At 41.8% G+C, this 18,325-nt stretch overlaps 1 protein-coding gene across 1 annotated transcript in view; it reads right to left on the bottom strand.

Moving 5' to 3' along the window:
* The window catches only part of ANKRD2 (ankyrin repeat domain 2), a 39,668-nt gene extending 25,268 nt beyond the window's left edge, over window positions 1-14,400 (bottom strand). The window contains exons 1-4 of the mRNA XM_075348391.1: window positions 14,197-14,400; window positions 11,761-11,868; window positions 8,263-8,424; window positions 281-388 (exon numbers count right to left, since the gene is read on the bottom strand). Of these exons, the coding sequence (XP_075204506.1) occupies window positions 281-388; window positions 8,263-8,424; window positions 11,761-11,868; window positions 14,197-14,265 (447 nt within the window). The 5' untranslated portion in view covers window positions 14,266-14,400. The remainder of the gene's footprint in view (window positions 1-280; window positions 389-8,262; window positions 8,425-11,760; window positions 11,869-14,196) is intronic.
* Between the last annotated feature and the right edge of the window lie 3,925 nt (window positions 14,401-18,325).

Raw genomic sequence — 18,325 nt, 5'->3', positions numbered from 1 at the left:
AAATAATTGCACACATGTCACATGAGCGGATCGCCTTACAGCCCGTCTGGTGATAATATGTGCCGAGCTAGCGGCTTTCAATCATGTAATTGGTAAATTAGGCGGATGATAATGATTGTTGTGATTATCGAGCGTAGAACTTAATCTCGGGGCAAACCTTTGGCTCCGGCTACGGAACGGAATGCACAAAGTTGGCCAAGAAATGCCTTGATGAGATACGGTTGATACCCAAATGTCTTAGATAGTGCGAACAAGCTGAGCAGAAGTATTTTAGACGTACCTCATCACAAGTGTCTGGGGAACCACCATCTTCTAAGAACTTCTCGATTATGTTCATTTTTCCTTCAACTGCAGCTTTCATGAATGTGTCGGCACTGATGGGTTCTATCTAGAGGGCAAAAATGGATCTTGTGACTGAGGGTTTATTCTCTACTGATATTATATTGACATATATGAAACATTTTGTCTAATCTCGGGACACAGCAGAGTCCTCTTTTGCCAAAAATTTTGGATTGTTAAGGGATCTACAATATTAAAATAAGCTGATCTGTACGGAAAAATATCTATGAGAAAAAACATCCTGCACATTTTGGCAACGGACCGACTGCTATTATTTAGACATCTGTTTTAAGGGAACCTATTTTAATAACAAATTTGAAGATTCAAAGAGATATGTAGCATTGGCGTTTCAGCAGAGATGCCGACTTACTCACCATCCCAGCCGGGTCCCATACTGCTCTGCTGCTGCATGGCCTCCCACATGTGCTGGTTCCTCCTTCCCCTCCCAGGCCCTGTACATGCCACACAGTGTTCCCGGGATTGAACTTAAGATATGTGAGCACACACTGGCCCTCCTCTTAAAGGGCCCGCCTGCTATTTCCAGGAAATGCCTCTCCGCCTGAGAGGCACAGTGTATTTCAGGCATCCTCCCATTAGGGAAGGTGCCTACGCAACGCTTCTAGTTAGTCAGTCAGTCTCCACTCTGCTACCTAGTTAGTTATTAGGTCATGAGCTCCTGTCGCGTTATCCGTGTGTCCGTCTCCATACCTGTCTATCTTACCGTGCCCACCAATCCTGTCCGTACCCGCCTGTCCAACCTGCCTCAGTCATTCCACCTGTACCCGAGTTCTTCACCTGTCGTGGGGGTCAGCTGTCACAGTCCCGGTCACTCCCCTGGGAGTGGTACCTGGCGTCCGCCTCGCAGTGGGCGCTTAGTTAAGCCCGTCCCACTAAAGGCTAAGCCCAGGTCCTCCCTGTGGTCCAGTTGGTCCACTAATCCCGCTCACTGCCCCTACTCTGGCTGCGTACATTATAGGATATTCCATAAATGCATCCACAACGGCTGCTCCATTTAACCTTCTGGCTGCGGACAGAACTTGTGTCCTCCGTTCTGGTAATCGGTGGGAGTCCTGGCAGTGCACCCATATGGAGCCAACAATTATCACCTTCTCACTAATGTTTAGGCCTCGGATAACCCTTGACGTCTTTTTGAAGTCTTCTAAAGAAATTCAAACTTGAGACATGTCTTCAAGAGTCCATCTCACTATATAAATAATATTTTTGACCACATATCAAGAAGTTTGATGTGTTGTTTTATCTGTGAGTGGTAGAGGTGCCACCATACATTTATTAAAGAAGACCTGTCACTTGTCATAAATATGTAATTTTTCTTTACCCAGTGTAATTGCTGCTGTTCTCCTGAATACGGCGCTGTTTTTCTTTTAATCTTGTGTCTCGCTGTTCCTGAGCTATTGTTTCCTCTTCCTGGGATATACAATGATGAGCAAAAGGGTAACAATGATTTGAGCTTTTGACCTTCAGGCTCCACATCTCACCATCCACTACAGCTTTGAGCGTGAGACGACCTTCATTTTATAGACAATCATCTTGGCTATCTCATACATAAATGTGACTTGCAGCTATTTAGCATATGATTAGTTATGCAGATTCTTGCCATGTCACTGTATTGTTACTGTTTTTCTCTTTTGGTGAAAAAATCTTTTTCTTCCTGTATACGACAAATTACAACCTGTTTTCAAATTCCCTAATAGTTCAGTGTGTTATTAGGTTGATTCCCAAGCGAAAGGTGACTGGTTCGAATGGAGGAGCAGCCTTGAAGACGATTTCCCAAGAAGAGAAATATTATCATCCAGCTCATCGAAATTGGTCTCTCGTCCAAGAAAATTGCCAAACTGCATCATGTGAGGCCATGACAGTTGGAAGAATAAGAAATGAAGCCTGTCCATCCATTCAAAAGCCAAGAGGTGAACATCCGGGCAAAATATCGGAGTCAACAAGTCGTCTCATCACAAGGTCTATCAGTTGTGGAGCGACAAACCCGGCAGCGGAGGCGGCTCGTATGCTTCATAATAGTGAGATCACAGACGTCTATGTAAGCACCGAGTGACGAATGTTACACAAGTCTGGAATGGTGGCCTGAAAAAAGGTGAAGAAGCCTCAACTTCAATATCATAAGAAGCGTCGGCTCGAGTTTGCAAAGAAGAAAGAAAAGTGGACGGTGAAGATTGGAAACGAGGGATTTGGAGCGATGAGATGAAAGTCAATAGACGGCTATGATGGGGGCAAATGGGTCTGGAAGAAACAAGGGAAAAGGTGCTAATGGATCGAGAAACTGAAGGAACGGTCAAGTTCAGTGGAGGAAGCCAGATAATGTGGGGGTGTATCACAGCCAAAGGTGTTGGATACTTGACCGGGATCGATGGTGGTCTCAATGCTGAGCTATATGTGAGTAAACTACAAGACGAGTTACTTCATACACTCGAGTACTATGGGTATGAAAAGGACAACACAGTGTTCCTGCAGGACAATGACTAGAAGCATAAGGCGAGATTGAAGAAGACATGGTGCAATGACAATGAAGTAGAGGAGCTGGATTGTCCCCACAGTCCCCAGACCTCAACCCAATCCAACACTTGTGGGTAGAGATGAAGAAAAAGCTGTATACATCCCCAAGAGAGCGATCAGTATACACCAACACTGGGAACGTGGAGAAGAGACCTGACCCGTATACACCAACACTCGGAACATGAAGAAGAGACCTGACCAGTATTCACCAACACTGGGAACGTGTAGAAGAGACCTGACCAGAATACACCAACACTGGGAACATGGAGAAGAGACCTGACCAGTATACACCAATACTGGGAACGTGGAGAAGAGACCTGACCACTGGGAACGTGGAGAAGAGACCTGACCAGTATACACCAACACTGGGAACGTGGAGAAGAGACCTGACCAGTATACACCAACACTGGGAATGTGGAGAAGAGACCTGACCAGTATGCACCAACACTGGGAATGTGGAGAAGAGACCTGACCAGTATGCACCAACACTGGGAACATGGAGAAGAGACCTGACCAGTATACACCAACACTGGGAACGTGGAGAAGAGACCTGACCAGTATACACCAACACTGGGAACATGGAGAAGAGACCTGACCAGTATACACCAACACTGGAAACTTGGAGAAAAGACCTGACCAATATACACCAACACCGGGAACGTGGAGAAGAGACCTGACCAGTATACACCAACACTGGGAACGTGGAGAAGAGACCTGACCACTGGGAACGTGGAGAAGAGACCTGACCAGTATACACCAACACTGGGAACGTGGAGAAGAGACCTGACCAGTATACACCAACACTGGGAATGTGGAGAAGAGACCTGACCAGTATGCACCAACACTGGGAACATGGAGAAGAGACCTGACCAGTATACACCAACACTGGGAACGTGGAGAAGAGACCTGACCAGTATACACCAACACTGGGAACATGGAGAAGAGACCTGACCAGTATACACCAACACTGGAAACTTGGAGAAAAGACCTGACCAATATACACCAACACCGGGAACTTGGAGAAGAGACCTGACCAGTATACACCAACACTGGGAACATGGAGAAGAGACCTGACCAGTATACACCAACACTGGGAACGTGTAGAAGAGACCTGACCAGTATACACCAACACTGGGAACATGGAGAAGAGACCTGACCAGTATACACCAACACTGGGAACGTGGAGAAGAGACCTGACCAGTATACCCCAACACTGGGAACGTGTAGAAGAGACTTGACCAGTATACACCAAAACTGGGAACATGGAGAAGAGACCTGACCAGTATACCCCAACACTGGGAACGTGGAGAAGAGACCTGACCAGTATACACCAACACTGGGAACATGGAAAAGAGACCTGGGATCAGATATTGGACAACACATGCTTGAATCTGATCGAGAGCCTAAAAGGATTCAGGCCGTGCTGAAAGCCAAAGGTGGATTTACAAAACACTACCAAAATGATAAAAATTTAAATTTAGATTTTTAGGAGCAAAACAGTAACAATGCAGTGACATGACAAGAATCTGCATAACTAATCATATGCTAAATAGCTGCAAGTCACATTTAATGTGGGGGTGTATCACAGCCAAAGGTGTTGGATACTTGACTGGGATCGATGGTGGTCTCAATGCTGAGCTATATGTGAGTAAACTACAAGACGAGTTACTTCATACACTCGAGTACTATGGGTATGAAAAGGACAACATAGTGTTCCTGCAGGACAATGACCAGAAGCATAAGGCGAGATTGAAGAAGATATGGTGCAATGACAATGAAGTAGAGGAGCTGGATTGTCCCCACAGTCCCCAGACCTCAACCCAATCCAACACTTGTGGGTAGAGATGAAGAAAAAGCTGTATACATCCCCAAGAGAGCGATTAGTATACACCAACACTGGGAACGTGGAGAAGAGACCTGACCAGTATACACCAACACTGGGAACGTGTAGAAGAGACCTGACCAGAATACACCAACACTGGGAACATGGAGAAGAGACCTGACCAGTATACACCAACACTGGGAACGTGGAGAAGAGACCTGACCACTGGGAACGTGGAGAAGAGACCTGACCAGTATATACTGTTGAGGACAAGAGTTGAGTATACAAAAATACTTAATTCAGCCATTTCATAGATTCAGGTATATAGTTTAGTAAGATGTAAACTAACACACATATCTATGCATGTCTTTGTTCTCTTTTATTCTTTTACTAATACGTTTATATAGATATATTGCATATTCAGTGTATTTTCCTTAGACTCAGTATAAACTAGGATATATATATATATGTATGTATAGCTTGAAGATGGCTGCCATTTCCTGTCCTGCACCCAAGACAGATGGACAAAAGAAATTCCTGTAGCCTGGACTGACCAATCCAAGGAGGATGTGCAGATCTCTCTACGTCATGAAGCCCTGCCCTGCGATATTTGATTGGACTAAAACTTTTGTTTACACCCCCTTACTGCTCGGTTTAGAGTTTTTTCAAATAATAAAGATTACTTGGTCAAGAGCCAGTCATGGAGATAGATGTAACTGACTTGCTGTCCAGTTATTCTTCATTCTCGTGTGCACCCATGACAATGTATGATTTGAAACAGCAGCCAGATCCCGAGAGATCCTTTGAGTCTCATCATCATCGTCATGTTGAACTTGACAACACCAACACTGGGAACGTGGAGAAGAGACCTGACCAGTATACACCAACACTGGGAATGTGGAGAAGAGACCTGACCAGTATGCACCAACACTGGGAACATGGAGAAGAGACCTGACCAGTATACACCAACACTGGGAACGTGGAGAAGAGACCTGACCAGTATGCACCAACACTGGGAACGTGGAGAAGAGACCTGACCAGTATACACCAACACTGGGAACGTGGAGAAGAGACCTGACCAGTATACACCAACACTGGGAACGTGGAGAAGAGACCTGACCAGTATACACCAACACTGGGAACATGTAGAAGAGACCTGACCAGTATGCACCAACACTGGGAACGTGGAGAAGAGACCTGACCAGTATGCACCAACACTGGGAACGTGGAGAAGAGACCTGACCAGTATACACCAACACTGGGAACGTGGAGAAGAGACCTGACCAGTATACACTAACACTGGGAATGTGGAGAAGAGACCTGACCAGTATGCACCAACACTGGGAACATGGAGAAGAGACCTGACCAGTATACACCAACACTGGGAACGTGGAGAAGAGACCTGACCAGTATGCACCAACACTGGGAACGTGGAGAAGAGACCTGACCAGTATACACCAACACTGGGAACGTGGAGAAGAGACCTGACCAGTATACACCAACACTGGGAACATGTAGAAGAGACCTGACCAGTATACACCAACACTGGGAACGTGGAGAAGAGACCTGACCAGTATGCACCAACACTGGGAACGTGGAGAAGAGACCTGACCAGTATGCACCAACACTGGGAACGTGGAGAAGAGACCTGACCAGTATACACCAACACTGGGAACGTGGAGAAGAGACCTGACCAGTATACACCAACACTGGGAACATGTAGAAGAGACCTGACCAGTATACACCAACACTGGGAACGTGGAGAAGAGACCTGACCAGTATGCACCAATACTGGGAACGTGGAGAAGAGACCTGACCAGTATGCACCAACACTGGGAACGTGGAGAAGAGACCTGACCAGTATACACCAACACTGGGAACGTGGAGAAGAGACCTGACCAGTATACACCAACACTGGGAACGTAGAGAAGAGACCTGACCAGTATACCCCAACACTGGGAACGTGGAGAAGAGACCTGACCAGTATGCACCAACACTGGGAACGTGGAGAAGAGACCTGACCAGTATACACCAACACTGGGAACGTGGAGAAGAGACCTGACCAGTATACACCAACACTGGGAATGTGGAAAAGAGACCTGACCAGTATGCACCAACACTGGGAACATGGAGAAGAGACCTGACCAGTATACACCAACACTGGGAACGTATAGAAGAGACCTGACCAGTATACACCAACACTGGGAACATGGAGAAGAGACCTGACCAGTATGCACCAACACTGGGAACATGGAGAAGAGACCTGACCAGTATACACCAACACTGGGAACGTGGAGAAGAGACCTGACCAGTATACACCAACACTGGGAACATGGAGAAAAGACCTGACCAATATACACCAACACCGGGAACGTGGAGAAGAGATCTGACCAGTATACACCAACACTGGGAACATGGAGAAGAGACCTGACCAGTATACACCAACACTGGGAACGTGGAGTGGAGACCTGACCACTATACACCAACACTGGGAACATGTAGAAGAGACCTGACCCGTATACACCAACACTGGGAACATGGAGAAGAGACCTGACCAGTATACCCCAACACTGGGAACGTGGAGAAGAGACCTGACCAGTATACACCAACACTGGGAACATGGAGAAGAGACCTGACCAGTATACACCAACACTGGGAACATGGAGAAGAGACCTGACCAGTATACACCAACACTGGGAACATGGAGAAGAGACCTGACCAGTATACACCAACACTGGGAACGTGTAGAAGAGACCTGACCAGTATACACCAACACTGGGAACATGTAGAAGAGACCTGACCCGTATACACCAACACTGGGAACATGGAGAAGAGACCTGACCAGTATGCACCAGCACTGGGAATGTGGAGAAGAGACCTGACCAGTATACACCAACACTGGGAACATGGAGAAGAGACCTGTCCAGTATACACCAACACTGGGAACATGGAGAAGAGACCTGACCAGTATACACCAACACTGGGAACATGGAAAAGAGACCTGGGATCAGATATTGGACAACACATGCTTGAATCTGATCGAGAGCCTAAAAGGATTCAGGCCGTGCTGAAAGCCAAAGGTGGATTTACAAAACACTACCAAAATGATAAAAATTTAAATTTAGATTTTTAGGAGCAAAACAGTAACAATGCAGTGACATGACAAGAATCTGCATAACTAATCATATGCTAAATAGCTGCAAGTCACATTTATGTATGAGATAGCCAAGATGATTGTCTACAATATGAAGGTCGTCTCACGCTCAAAGCTGTAGTGGATGGTGAGATATGGAGCCTGAAAGTCAAAAACTGAAAATATTGTTACCCTTTTGCTTGTCAGTGTAAATGTAGTCTTTTTAGCCAAGTGGGCGTGGTTGTCAATATTTCTATGTGGGTGCTTTTTAGAGGACCATGCCCACTTGTCTAATAAGGCTATATTTATATACAGGAAACATAGAGGAGCAGAAACAAGAGAAAAACAACTTTTAATTCAGGAGAACAACAACATTTGCGGCAGGTAAAAATAAAATATTTATGGTACATGATAAGTCCTCTATACTAAACCATATACTTACAATCTCTTCTACTTCTGGCTTAGGTTCTGGAGCCACCACTTGCGACTTCTTCTTTTTACGCTCTTGTCTCCTTTTGCGTATTTCAATAAAGTTTTCTATCCCGCCAATATCTACTATTTCCTTACGCAAATCCACAGAGGTTTTCCGTACCCGGTCTTCATCCTGTGGGAGTCAATGTGTATTGGTGGTCAGTCTATTATTACCTGCAGCCCTAAGAGTGCAAAGGTAATGGGTAAAATCTTGAAGGAAATTTTAAATTGAGTCTGCATCACATTTTTGCTATGAAATCTGAGAGCAGCATGATGTAGAGACAGAGAGCCTGATTCCAGCAGTGTGTCACTTACTGAGCTGTTTGCTGTCATTTTGATATAATCTCTGTATTCTCTACTGTAGATGTAGAGAATACTGATCTGCAGCAGAGAATACAGAGATTGTATAACCCCGCTCACACCAATGATTGGCAGTTTTCTGTGTACACTGTGCATAGACTGAAAGCTGATAATAATAATATAATAATATTTATTAATTTATATAGCACTGTTAATTCCGCAGCGCTTTACATACAATGGCAACACTGTCCCCATTAGGGCTCACAATCTAAAGTCTCTAGGAGTATGTCTTTGGAGTGTGGGAGGAAACCGGAGAACCCGGAGGAAACCCACATAAACATGGGGAGAACATACAAACTCCTTGCAGATGATGTCCTTGGTGGGATTTGAACCCAGGACCCCAGCGCTGCAAAGCTGGAGTGCTAACCACTGAGCCACCACAAGACTGCAGTGCTAACCACTGAGCCACCACAAGACTGTAGTGCTAACCACTGAGCCACCACAAGACTGCAGTGCTAACCACTGAGCCACCACAAGACTGCAGTGCTAACCACTGAGCCACCACAAGACTGCAGTGCTAACCACTGAGCCACCGTGCTAATCCGTGGTGGTGTTAACCTAGAAGGCATGAGCCTTAACAAAACTTGGATTGTTGGCCAGTCACACCAAAATTGGAAAGTTGTTCTCTAGGAGATAAGTGACTGGATGAGGAGCAAACAAAGGGGCGCTTGGAGAAGTTGAACCTCCCCATGTTTTGGAGGCTCAGGAGAGATAGCGGTCGGATGAACAATCTGTTGCACAGATTAGACCTCAGCCTTCCAGACTTGCAATATTACTTTTTGTTACATTCCTCTAACTTTTTGAAGGACAGATGTACTTTTTGACCAACAACTGTTCCAAAAATTGGTCATGATGAATACAGTCATGAAATCACTCGCAAATTCCTCCCGCCCGGCTCCCACGTCTGGCTCTGTATACCAGTATGTTCCTGTGCAATTTACAGCTCTGTGCTGCGCGGAGCTGTGTGTTCAGCTGCTCTATACAATGATGAAGGACCGGCCGCTGAAAGCTATACATCACACAAAGGCGGGAGACGGACATGAGGGTAAGAATGGGACCAGGGCAGCAGCCACAATGTACAGGAGATGTATACCTTCACTGAATATTGATGGCCAAGCAAATAATGAGGTAATAAAGTGTACGTTCAGAGAGCAAGTGTGCGGTCTGTGGGTAAGGATGGAGATATGGAAAGATATAGAGAGAGTTGGATAGATAGATAGATGGAGAGATAGATAGATATTTGGATAGATAGATAGATAGATAGATAGATAGAGGGATATTTGGATAGCTAGATGGAGATAGATAGATAGATAGATAGATAGATAGATAGATAGATAGATAGATAGATAGAGGGATAGATAGATAGATAGATAGATAGATAGATAGAGGGATAGATAGATAGATAATAGATAGATAGAGGGATAGATAGATAGATAATAGATAGATAGAGGGATAGATAGATAGATAGATAGATAGATAGATAGATAGAATGAGGGATAGATAGATAGATAGCTGGAGATAGATAGAAAGATAGATAAATAGATGGATAGATGGATAGATTGATGGATAGATAGATAGATAGATACATGGATAGATATAGAGGGATAGATAGATAGATACATAGATAGATAGATAGATAGATGGATAGCTAGATGGAGATAAATAGATAGATAGATAGATATAGAGGGATAGATAGATAGATAATAGATAGAGGGATAGATAGATAGAGGGATAGATAGATAGATAGATACATGGATAGATAGATAGATAGATAGATGGATAGCTAGATGGAAATAGATAGATAGATAGATAGATAGAAGCATAGATAGATAGATAGATAGAAGCATAGATAGATAGATACGCCACCCCAAAGACAGGCAGACCCTGAGCCTGTACAGACTGAGTGCCCACAGCCTAGAGGTGGAGACAGGGCGGCACCGACAGACATACAAGCCGCGGGAGAACAGACTGTGCCAGCACTGCCAGCAGGGGGCTCTGGAGGACGAGGAGCACTTCCTGCTGCACTGTGACAAATACTCAGCAGTGAGAGCCTCCCACTTCCAGAAACTTACCGCTCATACCCCGGACTTTCCATCCATGGACGAGGAGAGGAAACTCCGCATCCTACTGGGGGAAGAGGAATCAATGGTGGAGATCGCCGCCCAATATGTCTCCACATGTCATAAGCTGAGGGGAACATAAGGCCCCTAAAAGGACTTTCAGAGCTCAAATTGTGCCCCCAACTCCCCATAACCCTGATCCCCTCCCACCACACTTACTGTATTTCTCTTGCTTTGGCAACACTAATTGTATTTTGGTCCTGCCAATAAAGTATATTTGAATTTGAATTTACATAGATAGATAGATACATGGATAGATAGATAGATAGATAGATAGATAGATAGATAGATAGATAGATGGATAGATACATGGATAGATAGATAGATAGATAGAGGGATAGATGATAGATAGATAGATAGATACATGGCTAGATAGATAGATACATGGATAGATGATAGATAGATAGATAAAGATGGAGAGATAGATGGCCAGATGGATGGGTAAATGGATGGGTAGATGGATGGATGGATAGATGGATGGAGAGACAAATAGATAGATGGATGGAGAGATGGATAGATGGAGAGATGGCAAGATAGATGGAGAGATGGAAAGATAGATAGATAGATAGATAGATAGATAGATAGATAGATAGATAGATGTAGATATGGATAGCTAGATGGAGAGATGGATATATGAATGTAGAGATGAATAGATATATAGATGGATGGAGAGATGGCTATAGATGGCGAGATGGATGGAGAGATGGATGGAGAGATGGATGGAGAGATGGATGGAGAGATGGATGGAGAGATGGATATATGAATGGAGAGATGAATAGATATATAGATGGATGGAGAGATGGATGGAGAGATGGATGGAGAGATGGATGGAGAGATAGATAGATGGATGGAGAGATAGTTGGAATGATGGATTAATAGATGGATGGAGAGATAGTTGAGGAGATGGATAGATCGACAGATGGATAGATACATAGATAGAACAAGGTGTTGGACCAGATGACCCAAGATTCTATGCGATTGATAGATACCTGCAAATTTGTCAGATTCCGGTTCACTGGGGGTTTGCAATTTTCTTTATTTAATTCATTCCGGTCTATGTCAATCACACCAATCTTCCGAAAGCGAGGCTTCAATATCTAAAATACATTTTTAAAAAGTCATGTGTTTTTAATTGTAGCCATATTCTTATAAAAGAAGGAAGAGTAAAAAGATTGAAAAGAAAAAAAAATAGATATTAAATACAGGGGTTGTCATAAATAACAATTATTATTACTCTTATTTCCGATTATTTATTTGTATTATTATTGCTATTATCACGTGCATATACTGTAATTCTATTGCTCTACCCAGAGATTATTTATAAACTGTGTCATAAATTTTTTGAATCACTCAATTAATTAATAGGCACTAGTGACACTGATATTTGGTATCAGATTGCCTGAAGGATCCCAGTGAGATTATACGGTATTACTGAGTGCACTGTAGACGGATAGTACAGAGGATTAATATTTACTGGGTCAGTTTATTAATTCTGTGCTATTATGAGAATCAATGTTTGTATTTATTAGTCAATAGTCAGTATTATAATGTTTTATCACTTATAATCATCATTTCCAATGATGTTCAATCTCATTTCAACTCCTAATCTATCTATCTATCTATCTATCCATTTATCATCTACCTATCTATTCATCTATCTATCTATCTATCTATCTATCTATCTATCTATTCCTCTATCTATCTATCTATTCATTTATCTATCCATCTATCTATTCATCTATCTATCTATCTATCTATCTATTCATTTATCTATCTATCTATCTATTCATTTATCTATCTATCTATTCATCTATCTATCTATCTATCCCTCTATCTATCTATCTATCTATCTATCTATCTATTCCTCTATCTATCTATCTATTCATCTATCTATCTATCTATTCATTTATCTATCTATCTATCTATTCATTTATCTATCTATCTATTCATCTATCTATCTATTATCTATCTATCTATTCATTTATGTATCTATTCCTCTATCTATCTATATCTATCTATTTATCTATCATCCATCTATCTATCTATCTATTCATCTACCTATCATCTATCTATCTATCCCTCTATCTATCTATTCATCTACCTATCTATTTATCATCTAGATCTATCAATCATCTATCTATCTATCCATCCATCGATCCTTCTATCTATATCTATCTATCTATCTATCATCTATTTATCCATCCATCCATATTTCTATCTATCATCCATCTATCCTAACATCTATCTATCTATCTATCTATCATCCATTTATCCTAACATCTATCTATCTATCTATCTATCTATCTATCTATTCCTCTATCTATCTATCTATTCATTTATCTATCTATCTATTCATCTATCTATCTATCTATTCATTTATCTATCTATCTATCTATTCATTTATCTATCTATCTATTCATCTATCTATCTTTCTATTCATTTATGTATCTATTCCTCTATCTATCTATATCTATCTATTTATCTATCATCCATCTATCTATCTATCTATTCATCTACCTATCTATTTATCTATCAACTATATCTATCAATCATCTATCTATCTATCCATCCATCGATCCTTCTATCTATATCTATCTATCTATCTATCATCTATTTATCCATCCATCCATATTTCTATCTATCATCCATCTATCCTAACATCTATCTATCTATCTATCATCCATTTATCCTAACATCTATCTATCTATCTATCTATCTATATATCCCTCTATCTATCTATCTATCTATCTATCTATCTATCTATCTATCTATCTATCCATCTATCCCTCTATCTATCTATCTATCTATCTATCCATCTATCCCTCTATCTATCTATCTATCTATCTATCCATCTATCCCTCTATCTATCTATCTATATATATATCTATCTATCTATCTATATATCCCTCTATCTATCTATCTATCTATCTATATATATATCTATCTATCTATCTATATATCCCTCTATCTATCTATCTATCTATCTATATATATATCCCTCTATCTATCTATATATCCCTCTATCTGTCTATCTATCTAGATGTCTGTCTATCTATCCATTTATCTCTAGCTATTAACCATCTTATGTTTATCTACATATCTATCATATTGATTTATAAACCTATGTTTATCTCTACCATGAATTTGACCAATCTACCCACTTTCCACTGGTGTTCCTAATTAGTTTTATTTACATCTATTGTTAAATAACCTTCATTCAAGGCGCCAGAAAAAAAAATTAATTTTAACATCAACCATACTGGATTATAGCTATGGCCTTACGTTAAAGCAAAAAAAAAATTTCAAACAAAAAAAAAAACTTGATAAAAAGTTAAAACTAATCAAAGCCAGTTAAAAAGCAGTTTGAGAAAAGCCAAATAATTCCATAAATGTATAACCTATAATAACATAAAGTTATCACTCACCTCATTTTCTTTCTCGAGTTCTAATTTTTGGTCAATGATCTCGGTGGCCCATTTCACGTTGTCCTCCATTTTTAATATTCCAGAAAAGAATTGCAAATCGAGACTGAATGTTGGGCTGAATGTTTGGTGTTTATGTATATTTTGATATAAGAGGATGATGAGTAGAAAGTAGAGTTGTCCATTTCATCTCCAGTTCTCAGGGAACTTTATAGAGAAGGTCCAGGGACGGCTCCACCCATGTGGCCATCAGAAGATCCAGGACCCGCCATTCCAAAACCAACAGGTGTAGCCTCATGCACATGACCTGGGAGTCTTCAGCGTGAGCTCATCCTCCACATTATGTCATGTCTCCAGCCCTGACCTTATGTCACATTTACACCCCCTCCTAAAGTGCCTCATGTCACAACACTACCAGGATCACCCTCCCTGCTCCTGTTGTCCTTGATGAAGAATGGGGCATGCTTTCGAGGCCAGTAGTATTGTTGTTAAAAAAAGAAATAAATAAAACTAAAAATAAATATTAACAATAAAATAAATAATAAAATAAAATAATAAAAAATAAAAGGATTTGTCTTTTTCTGAATATATAAAACACATATATAAAACACTGCAATAACATACAAATATTATAACATGCTACTAAAATAATTACTATTATAATAAAATACTTCCACAATATTGCACAAGTATAACAATATAATACTATCATAATGCACAACTATACTAATGCACTGCTATCATGGTGCAATATTATTTTAGTTTTTTATACATTTTTAGAAAAAGTACACATACACCAACCTTGGTGTATGGTCCATGTGCCATCAGACGTGATCTTATTTGTTGGATAATGTAAAAAATAGACAATTTACATATTACTTTATTTATAAATTATATATTCTATCCTACAAAAAATACCTTCAAAGTTCCAGCCACTTGGTGTTTTCTTTCTGTGTCATTTGCCACCCACTGATGCAGAATGTAATCTGTACAAAGAATAAATTATATATAATATATGTAATAAGAAGTGGGAGCAAGTCATTACCTCTACAGAAAGTGGGGGAAAATCTTTGTCTCTGTACAGGAAGTTGGGCCGGTCTTTGTCTCTGTACAGGAAGTTGGGCCGGTCTTTGTCTCTGTACCGGAAGTGAGGGCGTGTCTTTGTCTCTGTACCGGAAGTTAGGGCGGGTCTTTGTCTGTGCAGGAAGTGGGGGAAGGTCTTTGTCTCTGTACAGGAAGTGGGGGAAAATCTTTTTCTCTGTACAGGAAGTGGGTGCGGGTCTTTGTCTCTGTATAGGAAGTGAGGGCGGGTCTTTGTCGCTACAAGAAGTGGGTGTGGGTCTTTGTCGCTCTACAGGAAGTGGGGGTGGATATTGTTTCTATAAAAAGTGGGGACAGGTCTTTATCTGTGCAGGAAGTGAGGGCGGGTCTTTGTCTCTGTACAGGAAGTGGGGGAGGGTCTTTGTCTCTGCACAGGAAGTGGGGGCGGGTCTTTTTCTCTATACAAGAAGTGAGGGCAGGTCTTTGTCTCTGTACAAGAAGTGGGGGCAGGTCTTTGTCTCTGTACAAGAAGTGGGTTGGATCTTGCCTCTATAAAAAGTGGAGGCAGGTCTTTATCTGTGCAGGAAGTGGAGGCAAATCTTTGTCTCTGTACAGGAAGTGGGGGCAAATCTTTTTCTCTGTACAGGAAGTGGGGGCAGGTCTTTGTACAGGAAGTGGGGGTGGGTCTTTGTCACTGTACAGCAAGTGGGGGTGGATCTTGCCTCTATAAAAAGTCTTTATCTGTGCAGGAAGTGGGGGCAAATCTTTCTTTCTGTACAGAAAGTGGTAGCAGGTCTTTGTCTCTGTACCGGAAGTGGGGGTGGATCTTGCCTCTATAAAAAGTGGGGGCAGGTCTTTATCTCTATACTCCTCCTCTCTATCCTTCCTAGTGGGTCTAGTTCTATGTGTTCCTATGCAGGATGTGGGGGCAGGGCAGGTCTTTGTTTCTCTGCTTCTTTCTTTTCTCCTTGCTGTGAAACTGTGTTCAGACATAACAGAGATGGCTGGCTCTCCATTCAAGGCAGGCTTTGTCGCTGTACAGGAAGTGGGGGTGGATCTTGCCTCTATAAAAAGTGGGGGCAGGTCTTTATCTGTGCAGGAAGTGGGGGGCAAATCTTTGTCTCTGTACAGGAAGTGGGGGCAGATCTTTGTCTCTGTACAGGAAATGGGGGCAGGTCTTTGTCTCTGTACAGGAAGTGGGGGCGGGTCTTTGTCTCTGTACAGGAAGTGGGGGCGGGTCTTTGTCGCTGTACAGGAAGTGGGGGCAAATCTTTGTCTCTATACAGGAAGTGGGGGTGGATCTTGTCTCTATAAAAAGTGGGGGCAGGTCTTTGATTGGATTTGAAATGAAATCTCTACAACAAAATTCAAGTGCAGATTGTAACGTTTAATTTGAAGGTTTGAACAAAAAATATCTGATAGAAATTGTAGGAATTGTCACATTTCTTTACAAACACTCCACATTTTAGGAGGTCAAAAGTAATTGGACAAATAAACCAAACCCAAACAAAATATTTTTATTTTCAATATTTTGTTGCGAATCCTTTGGAGGCAATCACTGCCTTAAGTCTGGAACCCATGGACATCACCAAATGCTGGGTTTCCTCCTTCTTAATGCTTTGCCAGGCCTTTACAGCCGCAGCCTTCAGGTCTTGCTTGTTTGTGGGTCTTTCCGTCTTAAGTCTGGATTTGAGCAAGTGAAATGCATGCTCAATTGGGTTAAGATCTGGTGATTGACTTGGCCATTGCAGAATGTTCCACTTTTTTGCACTCATGAACTCCTGGGTAGCTTTGACTGTATGCTTGGGGTCATTGTCCATCTGTACTATGAAGCGCCGTCCGATCAACTTTGCGGCATTTGGCTGAATCTGGGCTGAAAGTATATCCCGGTACACTTCAGAATTCATCCGGCTACTCTTGTCTGCTGTTATGTCATCAATAAACACAAGTGACCCAGTGCCATTGAAAGCCATGCATGCCCATGCCATCACGTTGCCTCCACCATGTTTTACAGAGGATGTGGTGTGCCTTGGATCATGTGCCGTTCCCTTTCTTCTCCAAACTTTTTTCTTCCTATCATTCTGGTACAGGTTGATCTTTGTCTCATCTGTCCACAGAATACTTTTCCAGAACTGAGCTGGCTTCATGAGGTGTTTTTCAGCAAATTTAACTCTGGCCTGTCTATTTTTGGAATTGATGAATGGTTTGCATCTAGATGTGAACCCTTTGTATTTACTTTCATGGAGTCTTCTCTTTACTGTTGACTTAGAGACAGATACACCTACTTCACTGAGAGTGTTCTGGACTTCAGTTGATGTTGTGAACGGGTTCTTCTTCACCAAAGAAAGTATGCGGCGATCATCCACCACTGTTGTCATCCGTGGACACCCAGGCCTTTTTGAGTTCCCAAGCTCACCAGTCAATTCCTTTTTTCTCAGAATGTACCCGACTGTTGATTTTGCTACTCCAAGCATGTCTGCTATCTCTCTGATGGATTTTTTCTTTTTTTTCAGCCTCAGGATGTTCTGCTTCACCTCAATTGAGAGTTCCTTAGACCGCATGTTGTCTGGTCACAGCAACAGCTTCCAAATGCAAAACCACACACCTGTAATCAACCCCAGACCTTTTAACTACTTCATTGATTACAGGTTAACGAGGGAGACGCCTTCAGAGTTAATTGCAGCCCTTAGAGTCCCTTGTCCAATTACTTTTGGTCCCTTGAAAAAGAGGAGGCTATGCATTACAGAGCTATGATTCCTAAACCCTTTCTCCGATTTGGATGTGAAAACTCTCATATTGCAGCTGGGAGTGTGCACTTTCAGCCCATATTATATATATAATTGTATTTCTGAACATGTTTTTGTAAACAGCTAAAATAACAAAACTTGTGTCACTGTCCAAATATTTCTGGACCTAAGTGTATAAGTGAGAGTTCCAGCACATATAGTGCTAACAGATTGCTGATGAAGAAAAACAACCCACTGAAAAGGAGAGGTTGACAAGTTATTGAACATGAATCGGGACAGGTCCTGGACATATTAGACTGGTCTGTGCTATTCTAATAGTGTGTAAATCCATATAATTTATGTCA

The sequence above is a fragment of the Anomaloglossus baeobatrachus genome, chromosome 5 (assembly GCF_048569485.1).
Source record: "Anomaloglossus baeobatrachus isolate aAnoBae1 chromosome 5, aAnoBae1.hap1, whole genome shotgun sequence".
Taxonomy (NCBI): domain Eukaryota; kingdom Metazoa; phylum Chordata; class Amphibia; order Anura; family Aromobatidae; genus Anomaloglossus; species Anomaloglossus baeobatrachus.
Note: the sequence above shows the minus strand (reverse complement) of the source record. Positions and strands in the feature narration are given on the sequence as shown.